The sequence below is a fragment of the Xyrauchen texanus genome, chromosome 33 (genome assembly GCF_025860055.1).
Source record: "Xyrauchen texanus isolate HMW12.3.18 chromosome 33, RBS_HiC_50CHRs, whole genome shotgun sequence".
Taxonomy (NCBI): domain Eukaryota; kingdom Metazoa; phylum Chordata; class Actinopteri; order Cypriniformes; family Catostomidae; genus Xyrauchen; species Xyrauchen texanus.
In genome coordinates, this window is record NC_068308.1 from 14,898,201 (window position 1) to 14,926,133 (window position 27,933).

At 37.2% G+C, this 27,933-nt stretch overlaps 4 protein-coding genes across 5 annotated transcripts; 2 read left to right on the top strand and 2 right to left on the bottom strand.

Moving 5' to 3' along the window:
• Positions 1–350: 350 nt before the first annotated feature.
• LOC127626657 (cerebellar degeneration-related protein 2-like) lies at positions 351–11,728 on the bottom strand. The gene is made up of 7 exons (XM_052102637.1): positions 11,719–11,728; positions 11,359–11,370; positions 6,421–6,477; positions 4,497–4,609; positions 3,680–3,828; positions 3,392–3,550; positions 351–1,255 (listed from the first exon to the last, which is right to left on the bottom strand). The coding sequence occupies exons 1-7, from the start codon at positions 11,726–11,728 to the stop codon at positions 496–498; spliced, it is 1,260 nt and encodes a 419-aa protein (XP_051958597.1). The 3' UTR covers positions 351–495.
• Positions 11,729–12,493: 765 nt separating this feature from the next.
• Positions 12,494–16,685, bottom strand: LOC127626568 (mucin-2-like). The gene is made up of 3 exons (XM_052102453.1): positions 16,569–16,685; positions 14,211–14,364; positions 12,494–14,010 (listed from the first exon to the last, which is right to left on the bottom strand). The coding sequence occupies exons 1-3, from the start codon at positions 16,581–16,583 to the stop codon at positions 12,890–12,892; spliced, it is 1,290 nt and encodes a 429-aa protein (XP_051958413.1). The 5' UTR covers positions 16,584–16,685; the 3' UTR covers positions 12,494–12,889.
• Positions 16,686–16,708: 23 nt separating this feature from the next.
• LOC127626575 (protein-L-histidine N-pros-methyltransferase-like) lies at positions 16,709–20,708 on the top strand. 2 transcript variants are annotated; one of them, XM_052102463.1, is made up of 6 exons: positions 16,709–16,846; positions 17,006–17,167; positions 17,254–17,444; positions 17,554–17,763; positions 17,909–18,093; positions 19,688–20,708. In XM_052102463.1, exons 2-6 carry the CDS (start codon positions 17,006–17,008, stop codon positions 19,894–19,896), a joined length of 957 nt encoding a protein of 318 aa, XP_051958423.1. In that variant the 5' UTR covers positions 16,709–16,846; the 3' UTR covers positions 19,897–20,708. The 2 variants fall into 2 exon arrangements, with proteins under 2 accessions (XP_051958423.1, XP_051958422.1); XM_052102462.1 differs by lacking the exon at positions 16,709–16,846 and having other exon boundaries at positions 16,991–17,167.
• Positions 20,709–22,365: 1,657 nt separating this feature from the next.
• LOC127626578 (ER lumen protein-retaining receptor 2) lies at positions 22,366–27,402 on the top strand. Its single transcript, XM_052102466.1, has 5 exons — positions 22,366–22,635; positions 24,945–25,045; positions 25,155–25,313; positions 25,429–25,681; positions 26,301–27,402. The coding sequence occupies exons 1-5, from the start codon at positions 22,545–22,547 to the stop codon at positions 26,333–26,335; spliced, it is 639 nt and encodes a 212-aa protein (XP_051958426.1). The 5' UTR covers positions 22,366–22,544; the 3' UTR covers positions 26,336–27,402.
• Positions 27,403–27,933: the final 531 nt, after the last annotated feature.

A 27,933-nucleotide genomic window follows, 5' to 3' on the forward strand; every position in this document is an offset into this window, starting at 1 on the left:
GATTTAATTTAGTTATGTATTTGGAAGTTGCTTTTATCCGCAGCAACTTATAATGAATTCAAGTTATACATTTGATCAGTTTGTGCGTTCCTTGGGAATAGAACCTTTGGCGTTGTTGGTGCCATGCTCTACCAGTTGGTTCACCCACTATAAATATACACAAAGATTTGTGAATAAATCACTTACAGTTCTTTTAAATTTACAGAAGCAGCTTTTTGTTTTCAACATTAAAAGCATTTACAACTTGCATTTAAAAAGTGCTGTCTACAGTAAATAGTCATAGGATCTTATGTACATTTCACTGAGTGCAGATGAAAGCAGATTTGTTTTCAGGTGTGTGTTATCAGGCTGTATCACACATTTTATGTCTCTACGAGTTCAGGCATTTAGCTTACTAATGGATTACTCCAGTCAGACTAACGCCCTTTGGCAGTGAATCCAGGTTCAACTATAGCACACTGGCTGAAAAATCTCCAGAAGACGCAGAGTGGCGACTCATCCAACCTGACTGGGCTTGATCCTGTTTTCCTTCATGTCCTTTTTGCTCTTTTCAATAAAGGTGAAAATCTTATGGAACAGGGCTTTATACTCAGGCAGCTGGGTATTGTCATGTGTGCTTACACTCTGGGACTGTGTGTGGATTTGGGTGGAACTGGCAGGTGGTGTCTGCACAGCTTTATGGTTCTGTGGCAACATTCTGGTTTCACAATGACGCTGTAGTGTGTTGTATTTCTCCTGCAGGGCAGTGTATTGGGCATCCACCTCGTTTAGAAGCGAGATGCTGGGATGCTTCACCTCCTTGACATGTTGAAAACAGCCCCATCCATTCACTCGGACAAAGTCTATTGTTCCTCCCTCCTCACAGACAGAGTTACGCAACTGCGTCTCACTGCAACAGCGCTGTAAACCACACCTCCTAGGTTTGACCATGCCCACTTCCTCCTCTGAGGAGAAGAACACTGTGTCTGGCAGGATGGTGTGGGTGCTAGAGCGCAAAAGAAGTCGGAGCTCCTTGACTTCAGTCTCCATCTCAGCCATTTGGTTCTGGTAGCTTCCCAGTAGTGCCAGTTTTGGCTCTAGTTCACTAAGCTCACGTGCCAGAGCATCAGCTTCCTGCTCTGCAGCCTCTCTCAGAGCGTGCTCTGTGCTCAGCTGGGCCTGCAGGGAATGCACGGATCGCAGTAGGTCCAAGTGCTCCTCCTCCTCCTTCAGAGAAGAATGGCTGGCAGAGAAGGTGTACTCATGGGAACAGAACCTGAGAGAAATGTAGCATGGTAGAAATCAGAGCCATCAGATAAATTAATATTAAAACCCTTTTAACTCTATGGACCCATCGGCAGATCCAAAGGGGGTGCTATATCACAAACTAAGTTACACTTTAAATTTTAAAGTCCCAGGATACATATGTCAGGCATAAGGGGTCTCATTTGAATGCTTAGAATCTGAACATTTTAATTAGGTAGAAATATTAATTTGAATATAAATGTCTTTCACATAGCAAATTGACAATCATAGACCAAATGAAAGCTCCCATTCACAAGAATGTGAATATACCATTAATATTGTTGCCCTAATACCACATTTCACAAAAGTGAAATATGATTTATGCAAGACATCAAATACAAATGACTCTTTTATGCGCCGATTACTGCTGCTGTAAGCCCCAAATAGATAAATATAAAAACTTTATATTTCCTCTTACCTTAGGCAGTGTTCTACAAAATGACCCATTTTTTTACTTGTATGTGAGCTTTCTTGTGTGAAAAAATCTATTTAATACCTTAGCTGTCCAGGACAAAATACGCAGTCCAGCACGAAGTGCATGATAAACAAATCATCAGAAACATATGTTATTGATTATTGGTGATACATTGTTTTATATCATCGCAGATATCTCAGCTTTCTGGTGACACATTGGGTTAAAGTTGCTATATTTAAGATTGACAACAAGCATTTGAAATGGGTACTGTAGTCCAAATTCAAAATATTGGGGAGTTGTCTGCCCCGCCCCAGACTCGAAGCTCATGCGGGTTGCCAGAATGTTGACATGCAAATTTGCCAACTCAGCATCCGTTTGAAATGATATCTGGGCTTTAAGCTGTCTCCGTCTTCCAATATTTATCCTTGTTTTACTACGCCTCTGGTCATGGTGGTTTTTAGACGGATGGTGAGGCTTTTTAGGTCGGGGGAATCTGTAATCTCTGATCCAGTTTGTTTGTTGGCTTCCATTGCTGCTGCATGCAGTGTTGTTTTCCTGCCAACTTTATCAAATCTGGCAACCCGGCGGTGTCTAAATACTATTGGTGAGTGGGCAGTGGGCGGGATCATACAGGCCAAAACATAAACAGAAATTCCGGCCTGGAATGGAAACTTCAAAGTAGAATAGACTGGCTGTAGCACTGTTATCGGAGAAGCCAGTATTTCAACTTTGCATGTTTCCATGTTTCCTAATTCTCTAATGAAATACTATGGTCATTTTATGATTTTGTACAGTAAAAATATCACATATAGCACCTTTAAAAAAAAATCTCTCTGAGACCAACAAAAACAATGAAAAGTCTAATCTAAACCTGGAAATAAAGTTTCATGATTTTGAAACATTTATTAGATAAACAAGGAAAATAAAAAATGGCACTCCATGTCAAAAAGGTTGCTGAGCCCTGGTCTAAGCTATAGTATGTATTCAGAAGACATGGAATATATCGCCATATGGACGTTTTTTTAATCATATTTTTGTCCTTTTTGAAGCTTGACAGACATGGCCACTATGACTTTAAGATGTCTCTTTGAGATTGACCTTTGAAAAGAAACAATCTTGGTTCAGTCAGGTCAGCAATGTAAACTCATAATGACCACTTTACCAACCAAGATTACTGTCTTTCAACGGGATTAGGCAAGCTTAGCAAAGGGCGATTCTCTTCACTGATCCTCTTATTTCAGCAAAGACTTATCAAATACAATCCCGTTCTACTTAACAGAGTAAACAGTGTTGAAAATGGAATTAGTTAGTTAATTAGTGCTGAACTAATTAGTCTGTTTGGGCAAATGTTCGAAAATATTGAATAGTACGTACGTACGTACGCACGCGCACACACACACACACACACACACACACACACACACACACTATATTGGCCTAATTCAACATTTCTTTAAACCATATTCATGGTCTTTATATGACCACAGCAGAAGATTAAGCAGAGCCTCCCTTTCTGAATCCCAAGCACTGTACAAGAAGTTTAAAATCCGTTTTCTTCATTTACTAATCCATTTGACCATTACCATTTCAGGACTGATAGTTTCATGAATTTAACTTAGCAGATAGGATGTAGACAAAACACTTAATTTGGAATTTCAAATACAATGAAAATGCATGTAAAACAAAGCTTACTTTTGTAATTGGCACTGCTTTTTGTAGCATGTGAGACCCTGATCGTTACAAGGCTGTGCCCTGGGCCTGGTCTGCTCAGCAGAAAGCAACTTCAGCTCTTTCACGTTTCTCTGGAGCTCCTCCACATAAGTCTGCAACCCTTCCACAGTCTCTGTGAGCCTGCCGTGACGAGACACATGATTGTTCTTGGCTTGATACATTAAGTTCAGTTCTGTTCTTTTTTTTACTTTCTTACTTTTTTTTTTTTTTTTTTTTTTACAATTTTGTGTTTCAGGTTTTGTGTCTTACCCATAAATTTTGAGCTGGGCTGCACGGTTCTCCAGGACCAGTGTTTGGTTTGTCTGCTCCAGGTCTCGTGCAGAATTGTCCAGCTGCTCGTACACATTAGCATGCTGATCATTTACTGACCGCAGTAAATCCACCTGTTTGGACAGATACTGAACAATGGAGAAAAGAACGTTAGATCTTTAGAACTTTAATAGATACGTTTAAGTACCCTTGTCTCTCTTGATTACATTATCTTTAGAAGAGTGGATAAGCAAAAATTAAAAACAAACACTCTCTGTTTGGGACAATTAGATTTTTACTGATTTTTAACAGTTTGACTGTTGCATCATCAGTAATAGATTCTTATTGCTCATCCTGTCATCTGCATACAGTAAATCCGGACATTTGTCTATCAAGTACTGCTTGTAAATCAGGCAGGTTATCTGGCCTCTAAACGTTACAATGATTATACACCCAGTTAATAATTACACTCAAATAAGTTCAATAAACTCAAATAAAGTAATGTGCACCTAGTTAATAACTCAGCCCTTTATGCAGAGAAAACCAACTGCTCTATTTTTTTTAATTTTTACTTTTATTTAGCTTTCTAAATAAAAGTTATTTGTCTGTTCTTCTTTCTATGGAGGTTTTTAATCATCTAGGACAATGTGTCAACCTGCTTTTTAGTCTGTAATGATTTTTAGTCAAATGATTTCATTATGCACACCTTCTGTGCACATATACAGTAGATAGAGGGAATAGAAATGCCCTGCTAGAGAAAAGAAACTCCAGTTGCAGTAACATTCTATTTACAGATAATTAAATAAATGGGGTATACCTCTATTTCCTGTAGCTGCTCCTGATCGGTGGCGTACATCTGTTGAAGTCCCTGTTTTAAATCTCTGTTCTGCTCCAGTAAACTTTTACCCAATTCAGCAGCCAAATGAAGATCTGCACAATGAATAGGAGAAATCAAGGCAATGTCATTGAATTTCCATGATGGGTAGTCTATTTTAAAGGCTTGCTAGTGTAAATATAAGCTATAGCCCATGCAGTTGATGATGCCAAGAGTAAAAAAACTAACAGCAATAAATGAACAAGTGTATCATACACATTCAAACACGCCAATGTGTTCTTTAAAGTGCTGAAATGATTCAGACCAGCACTGAAAAAAATGAGTAAATATAACAGAAAACATTAAGTACTTTCTACATTCAAATATGTAAACATTAGTGCTTTAGCTTATAAGTAAATATTATTTATGATTGTTTGTTATTTATTTTTACAATGTGTTATCATGTATAAATCCTAAAGTAGAAAACTTTGTCATATTTATTTGCTAATTTGAGTAAATTTCACTGGTAAAAGAATAAGTGCATTTTACATAACTTTTCAAAGTTGGTGTTTCCAGCATGCACTGGGCTTGAATAATTAATCAGCTTGCAATTCACTAATTCACTATTTGCAAGTTTATTTACACCGTTTTATTGTTATATTTTGTAACTTCTTGTTTTATGAAGTTGTGAGTTTATTTACTACTCATAATTACCTGTTAATTATCATACAAATTATCTGTTAACTGTCACCGTCATGGTGGTTTGTGTAAAAAGTGTTGAGGTGTGCATGCACAGCTCTAACAGGGCTTTTCCACTGCACAATGCAGCTCGACACGCTTTTTCTGGGTTTTCCACTGTGGATAATACCTGGTATTTTTTAGTACCACCTCGGTCAAGGTTCCAAGCTAGCCGAGCCGATTCTAAATGCGACGTCAAAATCCTGGAGATCACTGATTGTTCAGAGAGAATTGTCTCTACCAGTGTCACTGGATTTGCAACACGGGACATAAACCTGCTAGTTTTAAAGTTAGCAACAGCGATTGCATGTTATGTTGTTTCTATTGCTGGTAATGCTGGATGATGTTGTCTCATACACATAGCATGCATTAAGTTAAATAGCTTAATTACTAAGTTAATTTAAGTAAAATGTTGAAAATATTTGTAAGTAAAAGTTACCAAATTTGCTGAAATTAATTTCACTCACTTTAATCAATATTATATCGATTTTACTTTTTTATACCATAAAGTTTTACTTAGAAAAAAACTGTGTGAAAAAACTTGCAAAAGATGAATGAACTAAATCTTACTAGAATTTTTTTAGTGTACTAATATTAACTTCCAGGCTGAAACAGGCTGTAAATTGTCTTTAAAGAAAAAAAAGATTCTGACCCCCTCAACAGCCAAGGACTTTTCCTTACCTTCATCTTTAAAATTTGGAATACCATTTTCATTTAATTTCTATTAGGATAAATACATTTACTTGGGAAGTATGATTAATCTGGATTATGCATTAATTTTGATTATGTTTCAGTTTACATTATGAGGCAGTGTTTAGTTCTCCTTTTTCATAATTTAGGAAACTTCCATTTACTTATCTGCTTTACGAACATCAGTTTCAAGCTGCAGTTTACTGAAACTATATTTGATGCCACACAGGATGATATGAAGGGCCATGAACAGCCAACAGACATGTTCACAACATGCTCCTTTATTCAACAGTGTTGTTTTAAAGTTTAATTAGATTTCCAAAAAGAGATAAGCCAAATCACAGAGATGAAATGCAACTAGCCTACATACTAAATATATCAATATACTGACAGCTAAGTATAGTAGTTTTTGCACAGTCTACCACATGTTCATTTGATAAGTAGCAATGATTATCTTCTGTGCGTATTATACCAGTATGTCTGATAAAGAATAACTTACCATGTTCCAGATCTTGATGGTCATACCATGGTTCTTCTTCTTTAATATCAAATTCATCTTCTATCATGTTTGTGAGCATCTTTAGTCAGATGTTTCACTTAACTAAGACCTTAAGTTTAGTTCAAGTTTAGATCCTGTCAGAAAATTCACTTTATATATTTTTTTTCTTTTATGTTTCTTCATAAATTATTTAATTATGAGGTATGAGAAATGTCTCTGCATATTAATCTCAGTCTGATTCTGAATGAGAAGAGGTCTGTTCTGCTCTCCTCAGCAGTGTGATCCATGAGGAGGATCTCAACATTGCACGCGCTCTCTGTAATCTAATGGTATTGTGACGTATGGATGCACTCCCTGCCAAGTGATCTCTGCAGTTCTACGTGTAATCTAAACACAGGTGTGCAGTTGCTAGGTGATGTTTATCTGATTTTTCCTTAAAAGATCTAAATGATGGATCAGTAAAAGCCCAAATAGATAAATTAATTGACCTACTATAAATATAGGCTAGCATTTACAAATTTCTACATATACATTTATAATAATAGGCCTGAAAAAGTTGTGAAATAATACTTTAACGTGTATGCTCCCTCTATCAACAATTGGTTATCTTTAGATGACCTTTGAGCTTTTGTATAATGTGTACATGGCATTTCTGATTAGCATCTATATTACAATATCTTATTCAGATATGATTGTGAAATGTGCATGCATGCAAAAAAAAAATGCTAATTTAATTTATAATTTCTTTGGTAATGGGTTAGATGCTCCTCTCAATACATTTTCTAAACTCTTCATACTAGTATCAACACAACATCAGTGTCTGTGGACTGAACTGTGGATTATCATGTCATTGCTTTGATACAAAATGCATTTAATGTCTACATCTTTCAAATTCATTAAATGTTTTCTCACTCAAAAGCAACCATTAGATAAACTCTGTGTATCTATAACTTACAATAACTGAATTAGACAGCATATAACTTACATGCATTTAAAACACCTTACATACATTTAAAACAATCAGTAAAACCTACTACAGCTTGTTTCTCTTTTAGCTAATGACCTACTCGGCTATTTTGCTTTATCAATGTTGTTTGACTACTCACATAATTTGTGTTTTGGTCATGTAACAGGCGCTATAGTGCATCCTGTAGGCCTACATGTTTGTAAATATTGGTTTCTGGAAAACATAGTAAATATAGTATATAGTTAAATATCATTTTCAGTATGTAGTGTTTTAAGGTCATTGTGTTATGAATGACAAGCTGTGGTTGCTGTGTGCGAATGTTTGCTGTAATGGTAGAATGAGCTGATTTTGAGACCTGTATTCAGAAAAGCACGCAACCAATTGTGAAAGCTGTAATTTAATTTTAATTATCCAGTCATAATTTATGGCTACGTATTTTTTACAATATTTTTTTTCAATAATGCTCTATTTCTACAATTAAATGTTCCCTACACAGTTCATATTACAGCTGAAATGCGCCACCTAGTGGTAGTATAGGACTCATTGACAAATCAGGCTGTCCGTGGTGATAAATATAATGTTTTAAAAATGTAGTTTAAAACACATGTCAAGTTCGTAGACAAATAAACTTTAAGTTCATGTTGTTGTCACAAATGTTTGAAAAGGATTTCTAGCATTTTCTACAAAGAAAATGATTTAATGATATATATAAAAACAAAAGTCATATGGTGCAAACAAGGTAATAAAATAGCTTCATTGTGAAACATATACAGGTGGCCAAAGGTTTGAAATAATGTACAGATTTTGCAGTTTCGGAAGGAAATTGGTACTTTTATTTACCAAAGTGGCATTCAAACTGATCACAAAGTATAGTCAGCACCATCACTATTTGAAAAAAGTCATTTTTATCAAACCTAGACAGGCCCCATTTTCAGCAGCCATCACTCCAACAACTTATCCTTGAGTAATCATGCTAAATTGCTAATTTGGTACTAGAAATTCACTTGCCATTATATCAAACACAGTTGAAAGCTATTTGTTTCTTTACAGTATGCAATAGACTGGCATGTCTTAAGGTCAATATTAGGTCAAAAATGGCAAAAAAGAAACAGCTTTCTCTAGAAACTCATTGTTTTGAGGATTGAAGGCTATACAATACTTGAAACTCCAAAAAACCAGAAGATTTCATACCAAGGTGTACACTACAGTCTTCAAAGACAACTGGCTCAAACAAGGACAGAAAGAGATGTGGAAGTCCAGATGTACAACTAAACAAGAGGATAAGTACATCAGAGTCTCTAGATTGAGATATAGACGCCTCACATGTCCTCAGCTGACAGCTTCATTGAATTCTACCCGCTCAACACCAGTTTCATGTACAACAGTAAAGAGAAGACTCAGGGGTGCAGGACTTATGGGAAGAATTGCAAAGAAAAACACTTTTTCCACTTCTTATCCTATCAATACGGGCCAACATTTCTAAAGAATGCTTTCAGCACCTTGTTGAATCAATGCCACGTAGAATTAAGGCACTTCTGAAGGCGAAAGGGGGTCAAACACAGTAATAGTATGGTGTTCCTACTAATCCTTTAGGTGAGCGTATATATATATATATATATATATATATATATATATACAGTGGGTACGGAAAGTATTCAGACCCCCTTAAATTTTTCACTCTTTGTTATATTGCAGCCATTTGCTAAAATCATTTAAGTTCATTTTTTTTCCTCATTATTGTACACACAGCACCCCATATTGACAGAAAAACACAGAATTGTTGACATTTTTGCACATTTATTAAAAAAGAAAAACTGAAATATCACATTGTCCTAAGTATTCAGACCCTTTGCTGTGACACTCATATATTTCACTCAGGTGCTGTCCATTTCTTCTGATCATCCTTGAGATGGTTCTACACCTTCAATTGAGTCCAGCTGTGTTTGATTATACTGATTGGACTTCATTAGGAAAGCCACACACCTGTCTATATAAGACCTTACAGCTCACAGTGCATGTCAGAGCAAATGAGAATCATGAGGTCAAAGGAACTGTCTGAAGAGCTCAGAGACAGAATTGTGGCAAGGCACAGATCTGGCCAAGGTTACAAAAACATTTCTGCTGCCCTTAAGGTTCATAAGAGCACAGTGACTTCCATAATCCTTAAATGGAAGACGTTTGGGATGACCAGAACCCTTCCTAGAGCTGGCCGTCCAGCCAAACTGAGCTATCGGGGAGAAGAGCCTTGGTGAGAGAGGTAAAGAAGAACCCAAAGATCACTGTGGCTGAGCTCCAGAGATGCAGTCGGGAGATGGGAGAAAGTTGTAGTAAGTCAACCATCACTGCAGCCATCCACCAGTCGGGGCTTTATGGCAGAGTGGCCCGACGGAAGCCTCTCCTCAGTGCAAGCCACAAGAAAGCCCCCATGGAGTTTGCTAAAAAACACCTGAAGGACTCCAAGATGGTGATAAATAAGATTCTCTGGTCTGATGAGACCAATATAGAACTTTTTGGCCTTAATTCTAAGCGGTATGTGTGGAGAAAACCAGGCACTGCTCATCACGTCCAATACAGTCTCAACAGTGAAGCATGGTGGTGGCAGCATCATGCTGTGGGGGTGTTTTTCAGCTGCAGGGACAGGACGACTGGTTGCAATCGAGGGAAAGATGAATGCGGCAAAGTACAGGGATATCCTGGACGAAAACCTTCTCTAGAGTGCTCTGGACCTCAGACTGGGCCGAAGGTTCACCTTCCAACAAGACAATTTAGCACACCGCTAAAATAACGAAGGAGTGGCTTCACAACAACTCCGTGACTGTTCTTGAATGGCCCAGCCAGAGCCCTGACTTAAACCCAATTGATTATCTCTGGAGAGACCTGAAAATGGCTGTCCACCAACGTTTACCATCCAACCTGACAGAACTGGAGAGGATCTGCGAGGAGGAATTGCAGAGGATACCCAAATCCAGATGTGAAACACTTGTTGCATCTTTCCCAAAAAGACTCATGGCTGTATTAGATCAAAAGGGTGCTTCTACTAAATACTGAACAAAGGGTCTGAATACTTATGACCATGTGATATTTCAGTTTTTCTTTTTTAATGAAATAAAATGTCAACAATTCTGTGTTTTTCTGTCAATATGGGGTGCTGTGTGTACAATAACGAGGAAAAAAAATGAACTTAAATGATTTTAGCAAATGGCTGCAATATAACATAGAGTGAAAAATTTAAGGGGGTCTGAATACTTTCCTTACCCACTGTATAATATATATATATATACAGGTCCTTCTCAAAAAATTAGCATATTGTGATAAAGGTCATTATTTTCCATAATGTAATGATAAAAATTAAACTGTCATATATTTTAGATTCATTGCACACCAACTGAAATATTTCAGGTCTTTTATTGTTTTAATACTGATGATTTTGGCATACAGCTCATGAAAACCCAAAAGTCCTATCTCAAAAAATTAGCATATTTCATCCGACCAATAAAAGAAGTGTTTTTAATACCCCCAAAAAAGTCAACCTTCAAATAATTATGTTCAGTTATGCACTCAATACTTGGTCGGGAATCCTTTTGCAGAAATGACTGCTTCAATGCGGCGTGGCATGGAGGCAATCAGCCTGTGGCACTGCTGAGGTGTTATGAAGGCCCAGGATGCTTCGATAGCGGCCTTAAGCTCATCCAGAGTGTTGGGTCTTGCGTCTCTCAACTTTCTCTTCACAATATCCCACAGATTCTCTGTGGGGTTCAGGTCAGGAGAGTTGGCAGGCCAATTGAGCACAGTAATACCATGGTCAGTAAACCATTTACCAGTGGTTTTGGCACTGTGAGCAGGTGCCAGGTCGTGCTGAAAAATGAAATCTTCATCTCCATAAAGCTTTTCAGCAGATGGAAGCATGAAGTGCTCCAAAATCTCCTGATAGCTAGCTGCATTGACCCTGCCCTTGATAAAACACAGTGGACCAACACCAGCAGCTGACATGGCACCCCAGACCATCACTGACTGTGGGTACTTGACACTGGACTTAAGGCATTTTGGCATTTCCTTCTCCCCAGTCTTCCTCCAGACTCTGGCACCTTGATTTCGAATGACATGCAAAATTTGCTTTCATCCGAAAAAGTACTTTGGACCACTGAGCAACAGTCCAGTGCTGCTTCTCTGTAGCCCAGGTCAGGCGCTTCTGCCGCTGTTTCTGGTTCAAAAGTGGCTTGACCTGGGGAATGCTGGGGATGTTTCTACTCCAGACTCAGTCCAATGCTTCCACGAGGTCCCCAAGGTCTGGAATCGGTCCTTCTCCACAATCTTCCTCAGGGTCCGGTCACCTCTTCTCATTGTGCAGCGTTTTTTGCCACACTTTTTCCTTCCCACAGACTTCCCACTGAGGTGCCTTGATACAGCACTCTGGGAACAGCCTATTTGTTCAGAAATGTCTTTCTGTGTCTTACCCTCTTGCTTGAGGGTGTCAATGATGGCCTTCTGGACAGCAGTCAGGTCGGCAGTCTTACCCATGATTGTGGTTTTGAGTAATGAAACAGGCTGGGAGTTTTTAAAAGCCTCAGGAATCTTTTGCAGGTGTTTAGAGTTAATTAGTTGATTCAGATGATTAGGTTAATAGCTTGTTTAGAGACCCTTTTCATGATATGCTAATTTTTTGAGATAGGAATTTTGGGTTTTCATGAGCTGTATGCCAAAATCATCAGTATTAAAACAATAAAAGACCTGAAATATTTCAGTTGGTGTGCAATGAATCTAAAATATATGAAAGTTTAATTTTTATCATTACATTTTGGAAAATAATGACCTTTATCACAATATGCTAATTTTTTGAGAAGGACCTGTATATATTACAAATGTCACAAATTGTTAAGTAAAAAATCTTTCTCAAGGAATTACCATTTCTTGTCCATTACCACCTTCTGCTACTTATACCAATGACTAAAATAAGCGCAGTTAAAATAGCTAAACATGTGGGAGAGCATTGTTTAGAACCGTACTATGACCTTGTTTTAATGCATTATGTTGCACTTAAAAGTATATAGTTTACACAGTGATAGGAACCAGACATAGATTAAGGAGAAAATGTTTATTAACTGTCTCCAAAGGTTACATATTAAATGTATGAAACCAGAATGCATACTACCTATGGGGAAGAGAACAAAAGATGGAAAGAGAGAGACTGTAAAGAGGCCATTGAGAGCTAGGATGGCCTATGACCATGCTGCCCAAGAGTAGAGCCCAGAGAGAAGTCAGAGAAAAGAAAGAAAAGCCCAGTGCAAAAGTTACAAACTTTTATTCCTTCCCTGACCATGTGACTAGAACCAGACCAGATACATTTAGACTGACCACTTTTAACCCCGACTGTACTCAACTTGTGACTATTTACTTTATTTATTTTTATAGGCTGATAGATCACTATCAGCACCCTCTGTATGTCTTGGAATGCAACAGAACTGTTTTCACAAAGAAATGGGAGTTGTAACAGAAATTAGTTAGTTAATTTTCCAACCCTACACACTCTGTGTGCTGTTTTGGGCCCTGAAAACTATATTTGATGTGAATAGGAATAGGAGGTCCACAAAATGCCTTTGCCACCACATAAATGCCTGATTGCGGGTCAATAGGCAGACTCTGTAAGTGGCATTGTTTTGTGATGTCTGGGAACTCAGAATGTCTTCTTTGCACATGGCGCTTCAGATTTTTCCGATGCATAGACATATTGCAGTGAGGACACTCTACAATCCTTTGGCTTAATGTATTAACTCTTGCAGGTCTCTGGATCACATTCTTGCAAAGAAGACTGCCAGGTTGCTCCTCTACATTGCCAGGGCTTGGTATGGTGACACTGCCAGGTCTTAGTATGCTGACACTGCCTGGGCTTGGTGTGGCGACACTGCCAGGGCTTTGTGTGAAGACAATGCCAGGGCTTAGTATGGTGACACTGCCAGGACTTGGTGTGGTGACACTGCCAGGACTTGGTGTGGTGACACTGCCAGGACTTGGTGTGGTGACACTGCCATGGTTGTGTGTCTTGACATTGCCAGTGCCTGCTATGGTGACACTGCCAGGGTTTGGTGTGTTGACACTGCCAGGGCTTAGTATGGTGACACTGCCAGGGCTTGGTGTGTTGACACTGTCAGGGCTTGGTGTGTTGACACTGTCAGGGCTTGGTGTGTTGACACTGCCAGGACTTGGTATGGTGACACTGCCATGGATGGGTGTCTTGACACTGCCAGGGCCTGCTATGGTGACACTGCCAGGGCTTAGTATGGTGACACTGCCAGGGCTTGGTGTGTTGACACTGCCAGGGCTTAGTATGGCGACACTGCCAGGGCTTGGTGTGTAGACACTGCCAGGGCTTAGTATGGTAACACTGCCAGGGCTTGGTGTGTTGACACTGCCAGGGCTTAGTATGGTGACACTGCCAGGGCTTGGTGTGTTGACACTGCCAGGGCTTAGTATGGTGACACTGCCAGGGCTTGGTGTGTTGACACTGCCAGGGCAGTTCGATAAGTGAGTCAAGAAATCTTTTCTCCTTATTCTAGTATTCTTACAGCCTGGGCAATGGAAATGTGGCGATGCCCTACAGTGTTGGTGGCATTTGTATACTCTGACACCTACACAGGGGTAAAAAAAATAGTTTTTTGCAGCTCAGTGCGAAACAAGAAAATATGAATAGTGGTGGTGGTCATAATAATACTAATAATAATGCACAGGGTTGTAAAGTATTGGTGATGTTTAAGGTCATGTGCAACTGACTGTCTAAAAGTTATTCTTGGAGATATTAAGTATATATCATTATGCAAAAAGCTCTTACCTTTATAGTCAACAAATATATTTAAATGCGAAACAATGTGTGCTTTTGCCTCAGCCTCCTGTCCAGTTTGAAAACGACAGACAGGACAGTGGAAGCGTCCAGTCTTATGCTGTATGGAAAGTTTCTGTCCAGACAAAACGATTGATCCATGCACCTAATAAAATCAGGTCAAAATATTACACATGTGGAATTATTACACTAATTCATCACTTATTATTATTATTGCATACAGTACACATCATGGTGTATTGTGTTAATTTCTCAAGCAAAAAAAGAGGGCCAAAACATGGTACAAACTGCATGAATATTACCGGTGTTATGGATCTTCTGGGGATCGTGTTATCTGGGATGTGCACGTGAAATATTTTACATGGTTTTTCCAGCATATTTGTTCAATGTGAATTGTCAAGGACTTTTTGCACATTATAGATAATATGTTGGTATCATTATTAACCCGAGCCGTTTCATCAATGACACCGTTTAAAAGCGATTTTAAATCAAGTAGGACATTGGTTTGAATGGGAACTGGTGATTACACTTGTCAGAGTATCAAATCGCAAATGGAATTCTTTGATTTGCAACACTAAAGCATTATTGGCTGATATGTGTCAATAATAAACTTTCAATTGCTTTTATTTCTTTATAATGACTAATGGCTTGATTAACCATAATAATTTGAGTAACTTTCTCCTACTGTTGAAAATGAACAAATTATTAGTGCTTGGACACTGGTCCAGTGGTTAAGTCATAATATTACTGGCAGTACTCAAAGAGACTGGGGTTCAGGTTCAATTAGGATACGTTTGTATATTTGCTGCAGATTGTGATGTATTTTTAACAGGTCTATTGAAAACCAATTTGTAAAACACATACACAATTTATTATATTGTTTTAAATAAACAAATCAAAATTGCAAATGAATCCGACAGCCAGTAATTACAGTACAATCTATCTACTGAGAAAAATATAATATTAACTACGTTGTCCATAGTTTACAGGCTTTTTAAAATTGTCAAACAGATTTAAGATAGAAAATTGTAATCTCAATAATCATGTTTCCTAAGAACTTTCAGTAACATTTATTCTAACTTATTCTACTAAATAAATGGTAGTAATTTAAGAGTATATGCCTATTATTGGCAGGGTTGGGAGGGTTACTTTTGAAATGTATTCCACTACAGATTACAGAATACATGCTGTAAAACGTAATTTGTAACATATTAGATTACTCAAGGTCAATAACGTATTATAAATACTTTGGATTACTTATTCAGCACTGGTAGATATTTTCTCTGGTTTTGACTATAAAAACTCTGTCAGTACAATAAGACAAATTACACATGTTAAAAATACATTCTCTGAAATACCTAAATATCTTATGCAATCTTGTTTTACTTATTTATTTTTACAGGAAAACAATACAAATATTATTATCAATATGATTTGTGCCCTAATAACAAAGGTCTCACTAGAAAAAAAAATATTCTTCAACGTGAATTTTCATGATAAAAAAATATGATCGTGCCTGGTAACATGCATGTAAAATGGCTAGAAATAGCATTTTAGCATAGCATAAAGCTGACAATTTACACAAGGTTTATTTCTATTTCTTCAGCTCCAAAATGACTTCCAACTTCTCTGTCTGCTCGTATGAAAATCATAAGAAAATGTTTCACTGCTGTTCAAATGCACTTTGGATCGCATCATTTATATGTATAAATGTTTTCCATCTGAAAGGACTAAATATTAAATGAAACAAAATGACAATAACATGCAAAGTAATCTCTTCAGTTATCAAAATACTTTTTGAATGTAACTGTATTCTAATTACCAATAATAAAATTGTAACTCGTGGAACAGTTACTTATATTTTGCTTCGTAAATACGTAATCCCGTTACATGTATTCCGTTATTCACCAACCCTGATTATTGGCACATATCAGCCCACATAATGTCCCACATTAACATGGGCAACCAGATGTTATTCTGTGAAACCATGATAAAATCACTCTTATTAATTAACTGGTACAGACATCGATGAAACAAAGCGGATTAATAATGATAACAACATATTTTATAATGTGCAAAACGTATGTCTTTGCAACATGACAATTCACACTGAACGAATCAGCTGAAAAGGCAAGTAAAATTATGCATGTGCACATCCCCAGTTGAGCAATAACACCGCCAATTCATCGTCTTGTTTGATGGCGTAAAGTTATTTTTATTCCTTAACAAGAACAATGCCAACTTTACACCAGATCAGAAAGACAGGACGCTTAATTATTTTCGATTAAATCCAACACTAATAGTACTTAACGTGTACTATCATAACGCGTGATCTCCTCCTCCGCTTACCTCCCGTGCCGCCATTGTTCTTAATAAAAAAAAGTTTGGAAGTTAAGCGTGGCTGTCAATCAATGGTTGTAGGTCCCGCCCCCTTTGGAGTTAAACTGAATTTATGATGGACGACTAGTGGTAGTATCGGGTATGACAGGTGGTTCTCGTGGATTGACGGGCTCTTTAACATGTAACACAGGAAGTAAACGTCTACAATGAAGCTCCACTGATTTTTGGCAAATGTATTTGTCTTGCGGATTACAGTTAAAAAAGATGTGGCCGCACCACACCTTCAGGTTTGTTTGTTTGTTTGCTTTCTTTGAATTTTGGTTCGTTGAATTGGGGGGCTGGGGATGTTTCTTCTTGTCCAGGTCGTTTTTCTTCACTATGTGTCATCATCTGTTCACGCGCCGGTCTTTTTGACTCACTGCACTGTCTCTATGTGTAATGTACAGATGAAGACGCTCATCTTCTCCGCTTGGGTGGTGTTTTACGTGTCCTTTCTACTGGCAATGCGAAAGATGTGGTCTGGAAAGTATGTTCGCAGTCCACTTGCTCGTTCTCTGTTAATGAACATGGCGACTGAGAGTGACATTACTGGAAATGAAGCCCAGAAGGTAAGTATTTAAGTGGATGACCGTTTGTTGTGTTTCATTGAATTGTTGTTGAGTAATTTAAAGTGCATGTTTAACTATCTTTACAGTGGTACGTTTGCTATGCAGACATGCTTGGAGAAAAAGTCCAGTCTGTGTTTGTGCAGAGCCACCTGGATGATGAGACGCAGGATTTTCTCCGCAGGAGTGTAGAGAAATCCAGTTGGCTTTTCACCCAGCTGTACCACTCATTGTTCTCCACCGTCTTAAGCCCCATTATTTCTCGAACATCGATCAATGGGTAACTGTGTTCTGCACTCATTTTATAATCCTCAATGTTTTGAATTGTCTTTGATTTTGTCATTTTGGCTTGTAAAGTGACTTTGTCCTGGCTGTGTGTTTGTCCAAAGCTTTCTGGGACGGGGCTCCATGTTTGTCTTTTCAAAGGACCAGTTTCGACGACTCCTCCGGATCAGTCCCGACTGGAAAGCAGAAAGACTGTTGGATCTGGGAGCCGGCGATGGGGGTATCACGGAAGTGATGGGATCTCATTTTAATCAGATATATGCCACAGAAGTCTCTACACCTATGAAATGGCATCTCAAAAGAAAGAATTACAGGTAATGGCACCTTTGGATGCTTCCAATTCCTGTATTTCTGGCTATTGGCCTGCTGTCAAACGGTAATACAATGCAACATCTACCGGCCCTTGAATTATCCATGAAGGTGAATTTGAGTCCTCTGTGCTTGACTTTCATTTGGTAGCTTGTTAGGGATAGATGAATGGCAGAGAACAGGGCTCCAGTATGACCTGATCAGCTGTCTGAACCTGCTGGACCGGTGTGATGAACCAATTAAACTACTGCAGTACATCAAGCAATCCCTGGTGCCTGGAACAGGGCGGCTGATCCTTGCAGCTGTGCTGCCTTTTCAGCCTTATGTAGAGACAGGTAAGATGAGGGTGTAACCAAAACTAAAGTTCAGTTAATACTGTCTGTGATACTTTTTCATCCTTGTGAACAATATATATATTTATATATTCATTTGAAACCTAATATTACTTATTTTTGTGACGTGTTTGCTTGAAAAGTGTGTTTTATGGTAGGGTTACTAACAAAAAATCTTGAATAAATTATCACGAAACCAAAAATGTAAAATGTTACGATATCATCTAGGTTGCTAATTTCAGTACCACACTCCAGGATAGTGCCAATTTTACTACATGTGAAATTTTTTGTCTAATATCCCCTTTTAAGTTTCTATTTTATGTAAATCGTTAAACTGGCCTAGTTATTCAAATGACTAATTCACAATGCAGAAAATATACCTGTACAGGTCAGATGGAGATGAGAGATGTGTTTAACAGGGCAATGAAGAAGTCTGAAGCATTTCTCTTTAATTGACGATTACACACATAATTTTTGCTATTTCTACCTTTGTTATCAAAGCAGCTGTATTATGAGTAAGCACGACGATGTGACTAGGCAAAAAGATCTCTCTGATGTTGCGCGTTTGCATTGCAGACAGCTCTGTTGATTATAAAGAGGCGCGATTGTTTATCGTCGAGACATGGTATATCAATGCGCTTCACGGCCATTGAGCCCAATGAGCTGTGGGAATGCTGCGTGAGCGAGGCGCAGTGGGAGTAATATTATTATTATTATTATTACTACTTGTTATTATTTAAAAAAGTATGACATTTTGTTTTTTAAGATATGCATATGCATTTTAGTTTTTCACACTGCACCCCTGAACTCGCCAGAGGGCACCCCTGATTGGAAACGCTGTGTTAAACTGCACAGTAGGAGTATATATCTTTTGCAGTTTCTTTTCAATTTCAAATTTTCAATTTTACATGTCTAGTTAAATCCAGCTTTTATTTTGGCGAAAAGCCAAATGAAGCACTTTGAGTTTTAATGTTTTTGACAACAGCTTTACACCTTCGCATTAGCAGTTCGCTATATGGCTTAAATCTGCTTATTAAACCACAAAAGCTGCTTTCATTATATAAATGTATAGTCTGCATGTGCTGCACGCTTCAAGCTTAATGTGTGCTCTGCTGTTTGTTATCTATTACAAACACGGAACGCACATGATGCTTGGGCTTCTGATGAGATGTTATCAGTTTATGAGCGGCCAGCTTCACACATTACATTTGAAGTGTGCAGCACATTCAGACTATATTAAATAAATCTCAGCCTTTCGTGGTTTAATCATCACACCAGGACATATCACAATTTGAATAATTGAGCATTAGTACGTTTATTTTATCCCAAATATGTAACTTTCCTTGACATTCCGTGTTTAATAGTTTTTATGACTGGATTTGACGATTCCGTCCATGTTTTCCGCATCGCGAAATTCATTGTGCTGTACCTTAGGTATTTTGTAGTCTAATGCATTGTCATTCATTTAAGTGTGGCTTAGGTATTCAAATTATTTTAAAGCCACTGTATCTCCTAATGTAAAATCTTGTAATTTACTAATTTTAATTTCAATACGAGTGGTTTATGTGGGATTTTATTATTATCATTATGCTCTCAGGTGGAAATTGGGTACGACCAAAAGAGCATATCAAGGTCAAAGGCAAGACGTGGGAAGAGCAGGTGACACACCTGACCACAGAAGTGTTCCAGAAGATGGGGTTTGAGGTGGAGGCGGTCACACGCTTGCCCTACTTGTGTGAGGGAGATATGTACAAGGATTACTATGTGCTGGATGATGCAGTATTTGTGTTAAAACCTCAGAATTGAAGTTTTACATATTTAACTCTTATTGCAGTGCAGCAAAATCAATTTCTGCTTTAGAACTGAATTATTTTAGGTAGTCAAATTTTAACATTTAAATTAAATGAAAGGGCTTAATTTACCAGTAAGTATAGATTAATTAGGTTCATTGTCTGTTACATCTCAGGAAAATTACAACTTTGAGCAACTTTTTATGGACTGAACTGTAATTGTACTGCAGGTGGAGTATTATTGGTGGGAGGTATTTCATGTAGTTGAAAAAGCACAAAGTATACAAATTATGAGTTCTGTGAATATGGAGGTATTAAGGACTCCAAATCTCATTACTGTGGTTAACTTGGTGACATATGTGCCTCTCCCTCTAAGTTTTCTGTGTTTGTACTGCCAGCCAGTATAGACTGAATTTCTCATGTGACTCTGTGAAAGTTGTTTGAAACATTTTAGGACCAATGTAAAACATAATTTTTCTTAATGTATTAACAATATTCAATAAATGTATGTCTGTTGTTCGACATAAAGTGACTAAGTCATGAAACACTAGCAGAACTAAACCATTCTTATGTAAATTCATGCATTTAATTCACATGCAACAATTTATGAATTAACTGATTTAGACAGAAACTCGTTCTGCGCATGTTTCATCAATGAGGTCCAAAGTGTCTGAATATAACAATATGTAGTTAATGGTTAATTACATGGGTGGGTGTGATGCTCTTTTAGTGTAGCTACTTATTTTTCCAGTGGTGAATATATTCTCCTGACATTGATCAAATCAATCACATGGCTAAACCATTACTGTGCAATAAATCTCTTTTGGTCTCAGTATTTTCTTTGAGCCCTGATATGTGATGCATTGTTGCCAATATGTGTCATGATGAGGTAAGCAGGATTATTGTAGGCTTTAACATTACGTTTAACTGTGGGATCAAATCCTATTAAAGGGATAGATATCATAAAGAGATATCATAATTTACTCATGCCATCACAGGCGTGTATATCTTTTTCAGAAAACAACGATTTTTAAAAGAATATCTCAGCTCTGTTGGCCCATACAAGATGTGAATAGTGACCAAAACTTTGAAGCTCCAAAAAGCACAAAGTCTGAATAAAAGTAATCCATACGACTCAAGTGGTTTAATCCATGACTTCTGAAGCGGTACGATTGGATTTGAGTGAGAACAGACTAAAAATTATGATTTGAAGCTCTTCTATACTTTCTAGTTCTATCTAGTGCAAGCGTCAAGCACTAGGAAGTGTAATTGAGCTTGAAATCATGATCATGCCTAATGACTGCAATGGCAAGTTGTACAGTCAAAAAGGAGTTATATGTTGGTTCAGAAGACATGGATTAAATCACTGGAGTCGAATGGATTACTTATATGCTGCCTTTATGTGCTTTTTGGAGCTTCAGATTTTGGTCACCATTCATTTGCATTGTCTAAACCTACAGAGGTGAGATATTTTTCTAAAATTATTATTATTTTTTCATTAAAATCCCACATGTGGGATGGAATGAGTGTGATTAAATAATGAGAGCGTTTTAATTTTTGGGTGAACAGTTCCTTTAAATCCGGGTGAGGCCACCTCAATTAGTCAGATAACTATTCATTAAATCTAATTAGTAAATAAGTTATATATTGGTACATTACAAGTTGACATTGTATGGATAAATATGTTTATATATTCTTATGCTAATCCTGCACCAACACACCTGCCTGCGAATGCCAATCATCTGATTCATGTGTGTTTGAATACGAGTAGGATTTAAACTGTACAGAGAGGTACATCCTCATGAGCAGGATCCCGCACGCCTGACTCAGTAGAAACTCCCCACCCTTAACAAGCGTCCGAACGCCAAAGAATCAGAATAAATTGGTAGAATGGCCATTAGCCTGAAAGATGATTTACAAAAATGGCGGGGCTTAGCGCTCCGTGATTTGGTAAGGTGACCTAACTGGTAATGTTATGATTGAATTATTTTACGAAGTATTTTAATTTTATTTTGATGGTTATTAAAGTTTCGTAGTCATTTCTGAGATGTAAATTATTGTCCAGAACACGTAACAAGCGTCAGAAAAAAGAAAACAAAAACGTTTTCACATGGTTGCTGTTCCTTTTCTCAGCACTGTTGAAGATGGGTCAATCACAATCGCTTTCGATTACTGGGGATTTTTGCTAATTTAAATTAGACTGTTACGGATGATTTGAAATCGCATGTCACGTACCAAAACATTGGAATTATTAGATGTAAAAATGTTACTTCTTATTTAAAAGATATCTCGAGTCAAATACGACAAAAAGTCCTCCTAAGTTTTGAACGCAGCTCAACGGAGAATTCGACTGTCTGAGCCGTCACGCGCCCCCTTGAGGAAAATTACTCTACCGCATATAAACAATTTATTGGCAAGCAACATATACCGCCCAACGATGAACTCTTCTGAACATCATCACGAGGCTCAGCCAACCCGCTGTCAGCCCGTACTGAACGCTCGTGTTGGCCACGTCCCCGGGCCACGTCGCGCTGCTCTCGCCATCTTTCGGTCGGGAATAGCCGTCTTTATTGCGCTGTTGGGAGAAAGCTCAGCACTTTGAAGTATCGGACAGCCTGTCCACCAGATACATTTCATTCACCCATTCATCAGCTCTAAAGAAACATGAACATTTTCAGACTGACGGGGGATCTTTCCCATTTAGCAGCCATCATCATCCTGCTGCTGAAAATATGGAAAACCAGGTCGTGTGCAGGTGGGTTGTGCATTGAATGTACGAGAAATTGACACGCCAGTTGCACTCTGCGCTGTTTACGGTTGTTTTCTGAGTGGATGCATTTGGTCTGTTTGACAGATATGTTTATTTGGGCAGATAATCCGTTTATTTGTGTGTGAACTCTTGCACTAGGCCTCATTTGACTAAAATAGATGGAATGATGATATATGAATAGTGTTTGTTTGTGATTATAGCTTTATATTTTACTGTACAATTGATGCACTTTAATGCAATTAATTACGTCTTTGCCAGTCCTGCCACCCATAGTTGAACTTAAGTTTGTTTTGGTACTAGATGCATGACATATAAATCAAGCTACAGTTAAAAGAAGTGGTAATCTAAGCAAAATCACTTTTTGAAACCACGTTCAACTTTGTTGCATGAGTTTTGCATCATATGCAGATAATATGGCTGTAGATAAAGTTCATGATGACTTCATTCATTCATTCTGATTGCATGCTGTGACCTGTGACGTGGCAGCAGGATGCCATTATAATATTAGTTTATTTAATTTAGACGGGCAGACATAACAGAGATTTGATATATCAGCTAAAAAACTAGTTGAATTTGTAATTATGGGTTAAGTTTACTGTGTCTGACCAGATTTTCATATCTGTTCAAGGTTGCTCAAGAGCTGTGCACTAGATAGACCTGATAGTTCATTTACTAGTCAAAATTTGGACAAAACTACTGTTATTTTTAAAAGAAATGGTGATTATAGAGTGATGAAATTGCACAAATGGACGTATAGGGATTATGTAGGTCAGTGATTCATTTATTTTTATAATTGTTTTGTCTGGAACTAAAAAATAAATGTAAAATGCTATTCACACAAAACAATTACTTGAATACACTCAGTCATTTTGAGATATATATTTTTTTAATTATCAAAAGTCAAATTGTCTAAGTGTAACTCTTGGGAGATACAAATAAAAGTATTTTTAAAAGTTGATATTTTGGATTAAAAAAATGTTGGCATAGGCCTGAGTAGTTTGGAATAATATGTTTAGTTTTTTTAAAGGCACATGCATGAAACCTTTTTTTTTCCTCAAAGGGATAGTTTACCTAAACATGTGTATAACTTATGCAGAACACAAATAAAGATTTTTAGAAGAATATTTCAGCTCTGTTGGTCCTTTCAATGCAAGTGAATGATGACCAGATCTTTGATGTGCCAAAAAGGACATAAAGGCAGCATAAAAGTAATCCGTATGACTCCAGTGGTTAAATCCATATCTTCAGAAGTGATATGATAGGTGTGAGTGAGAAACAGATCCTTTGAGTCTTTTTTTTACTATAATTGTTGTTCTTTTGTTTTTAAGATTCACATTCTTTGTGCATATCGGCACCTACCGGGCAGGGATGAGAATTTTGTTACAGAAATACTTAAATATTGATCTATTTCTCACTCACACTTATATTTCTTCTGAAGATATAGATTTAAACACTAGAGTCTTATGGATTGGACTTTATGCTGCCTTTGTGCTTTTTGGATCTTCTGAATTCTAGTCGCCATTCACTTGCATTGTATGGACCTACAGTTGAAATATTCTTCTAAAAATATTTGTGTCCAGCTGAAGAAACAAAGTCATACACATCTGGGATGGCACGAGGGTGAGAAAATGATGAGAAAATTTTCATTTTTGGGTGAACTATCCCTTTAAATATTATAAAATATTATTAATTTGAAAAACTTTGTCTATCAAATTAATGTCATGTGGTGTAACCAACATGCAGGTAGCCACTCTTTTGATCATGTGACAACTGTAAAACAGAGAAGACCCCTTTAGAACTTCATGAATATGTGAAGTTTTTTTTTTATATCAGATATTTTGACTAATATATATATATATATAAGGCAAAGTTTGTTCAGGACAGGTCAAATTGAGAAACCACAAGAAAACTTGATATGACTCAAATGTATGTTATTTCTAATTCTATTTTTTACCTTCAAAATATGTTTGAACACCTTTTTGAAATGAATGATGAAGATACAAGGAAATAATTGTAATAACTTGATGGTTACACCACTTTACTTTTTAAAGTCATGAAATGTTTGTTTTTTTATTTTTTGTAGGAAATGTTATAAATGTATGAAACCAACACAGACACAAAGATTGCATTCCTACAAACTACAAATTATAATAATATCCTTCACTTTCGACAAATTTGAATTTAAAAAATAACATGACTGCATATACAAAGTGAGTGTGTGAAATGGGGTCTCATTTGAATAAACATTACTGTTCGCACATAATATTGTCAGATCCCATTTGTGTGTTTTTCAGGTATATCTGGAAAGAGTCAGATTCTGTTTGCCTTGGTGTTCACCACGCGTTACCTGGACCTTCTCACCTCCTTCATTTCCTTGTACAATACCAGCATGAAGGTGATGATGAACAGACTGATTGAAGTTCATCCTTCTACACAAAGCAAATAACAAAGAGAAGAATAATACTAGTATTATTGTTTAAATTAACCCTCATTTCATGTTTCAGGTCATCTATATTGGATGTGCCTACGCCACAGTGTACCTGATCTACATGAAGTTTAAGGCCACATATGATGGCAACCATGACACTTTCAGGGTGGAATTCCTGGTCGTCCCAGTTGGCGGCCTGGCATTCCTCGTTAACCATGATTTCTCTCCGTTAGAGGTAAGAGAGCAGATCCAGGTTGTTGTTTTCATTTTGCATTAAATTAAACATGTCTTTTGATAAGATTAGCTGCTTATAGAAAGCTGTTAATGTTGTTGTGCTCTTTTCATTACAGATCTTGTGGACCTTTTCCATCTATCTGGAGTCAGTGTCCATCCTCCCTCAGCTATTTATGATCAGCAAGACCGGAGAAGCCGAGACCATAACCACTCACTACTTGTTCTTCCTCGGCCTCTACCGTACCCTTTACCTCTTTAACTGGATCTGGCGCTTCTACATCGAGGGCTTCTTTGACATGATAGCTATCGTGGCAGGCATCGTTCAGACAATCCTTTACTGTGATTTCTTTTATTTATATGTAACAAAAGGTGAGTTGGTCTTAAGAAATCCTAGTATGTGTTGCGCATTGTTAGCGCTGGCTGACTTTTATGTTTGAAATGTACAGTTTTTTTTCCTTAAAGGTCAAGTGTGTATTTGTTTCGAAGTTAAACAATACTTTCCTCTTATCCCAACTTAATGTGCAGAATCAACTATAAGTAGGATTTTCGTAGGTATTAGTTTGTGGTGGGACTATCGGACCATTAAACACTTCAGTTGTTTTATAGCAGCTGACTTCCTGAGATTTGTTTGACATCTTTGGGGGAAAGTCAAACCGATAAGCTTGAAATGTTAGATGTTGCAGCCACATAAGTGATTGGAAGAATTTCTTTTCAACAGTTATTGAAGTATCATCATGTCGTGTCAAAGGACTTTTTTGATAGACTTTAGCAATGATCAGGCATCACTGTCAGGCCATCATGACATTTTCCTTTATTTAGTCTGAGGTTTTGATTGTTATCTGTACTGATTCTAATTGACCCTTCCTAACAGAAAATTCTGGAATCAATGGAAATATTTAGGCCTTTTGTGATCATCTTACTGAACTTTGCTGTTACCTGTTGTAATCTGATAGTTGGAAGCAATTCATGTGTGTCTTTCCATTTTTAGTGTTGAAAGGAAAGAAGCTGAGTCTGCCAGCTTAAGTGCCAAAGAGAGGGGCCCTGGCAGTCCACTGAAGGGCTCGGGACACCGCGACCACAGAGGACAAGTAAGATGCCTGAGACGGAGTGCGAAAGAGATCCATTTCTGTTCATCCTGAGCCCTCGTTCACAGCAAATGCTCTGGATTACAGCAGTGACCAGTCTTCTACAGTCTTCGTATTCCTGTTTTACGCATCTTGTCTTACCTTTTTTTTTATTATTCTGTATAAAGGAAAAAGTTAGAAAAATGTTTTCTACATGCAATGTGTAATATGATTTGACTGGCAGCATCAAAAATGCCTTGAATCTGGCAATGTTAACAGTCAGGGACTGATTCTTATGATGAATATTGATTATGTTTGTAAGAGTATTTTCAAACTGATTAAATGTACACGTGTTTTCAAAATGATTAAGGAAAAGTTTGTTGGACATCGCTTCTGATACAAAAAGGGGGGGGGGGGGGTTTGCTCAATTTCTTACTGCAATATTTCTTTGTTAAAGAAGGTGAATCATAATACAGTGGTTACACAAACAGTGGTCTGCTTTTTCATTTAGATTAAATGGATCAATCTCAATATTAATTCAATGTTTTTTGTATTATTATTTTTAGTTATAAAGCAGCTCAACACATGGAATCCACACCACTGTCTGTCAGCGTACAGTATTGACACCGCCTTTATCACTGGAAAAGGCACTGCAAATCAGTTTTTATTTTGAATCCAAAAAAAATTATTAAATCAAATTTGTTCTGTTATTCGGACTAATTCACCCCCAAATTCCATTGATTCCATTTTTTTATTTGTGTAAGCTGATAGGATGGAATTTGCTGAAACTTGACCAGTGCTGCCCATACTAGTATCCTCATGATATTTGTTTATGAGCTGTATATAATCTATAAGAGATTTGGTGGAATGGGCATAGTTCAAGATTTTCACTAAGCAGACACCATCCTTTTGCATTTTATTTATCCCAACAATTACCACTTTAAGATTATTTGTAGCCAGTTTTTGATTTGTTTTTTAAACCACTTTTGCATGATATCACAGCCTCAAATAAAGATTTTATGGGAAACACTACTTGTTTTGAAAATGTCACTTTTGCCATGACATAAAATAATAGTTTCATTTTGCAACTTACATTATTTTACAAAGAAGTACAAATGTTTTTTCACTGTTGTAACAATAGATAGTTTCCATTGAACACGTGACAGTCCAAAATTTTAAAGACAGTCACAGAGAAAGATACATACAAGATAAAAAGGTAAAAAACATAAAAAATGACTAAATATGATAACATGATGATTGATATGAAAGGTTATTTTGTACTTGTAAATAATTTTTTCACCTCTTTTTTTTGCAGTTTAAAACACTGCCTTTTAAGGTTTAGGCATCACGCAAGGCCTTACTAATTGCAATTTGAATCTTAATTCAATCAAGCATGCTTTCATAGATATCATACAGAGATCTCTGAAGTTAAAGTCTGCTTGTTTCAAAGAGTTTGGATGGTTTCATCATGTAGCCAAAAAGTAACTGTCACGTTTTCAAGGTTATAACCGATATGATCATGGTTTTGATTTGGTCAATAATTGGCTGATAAATATC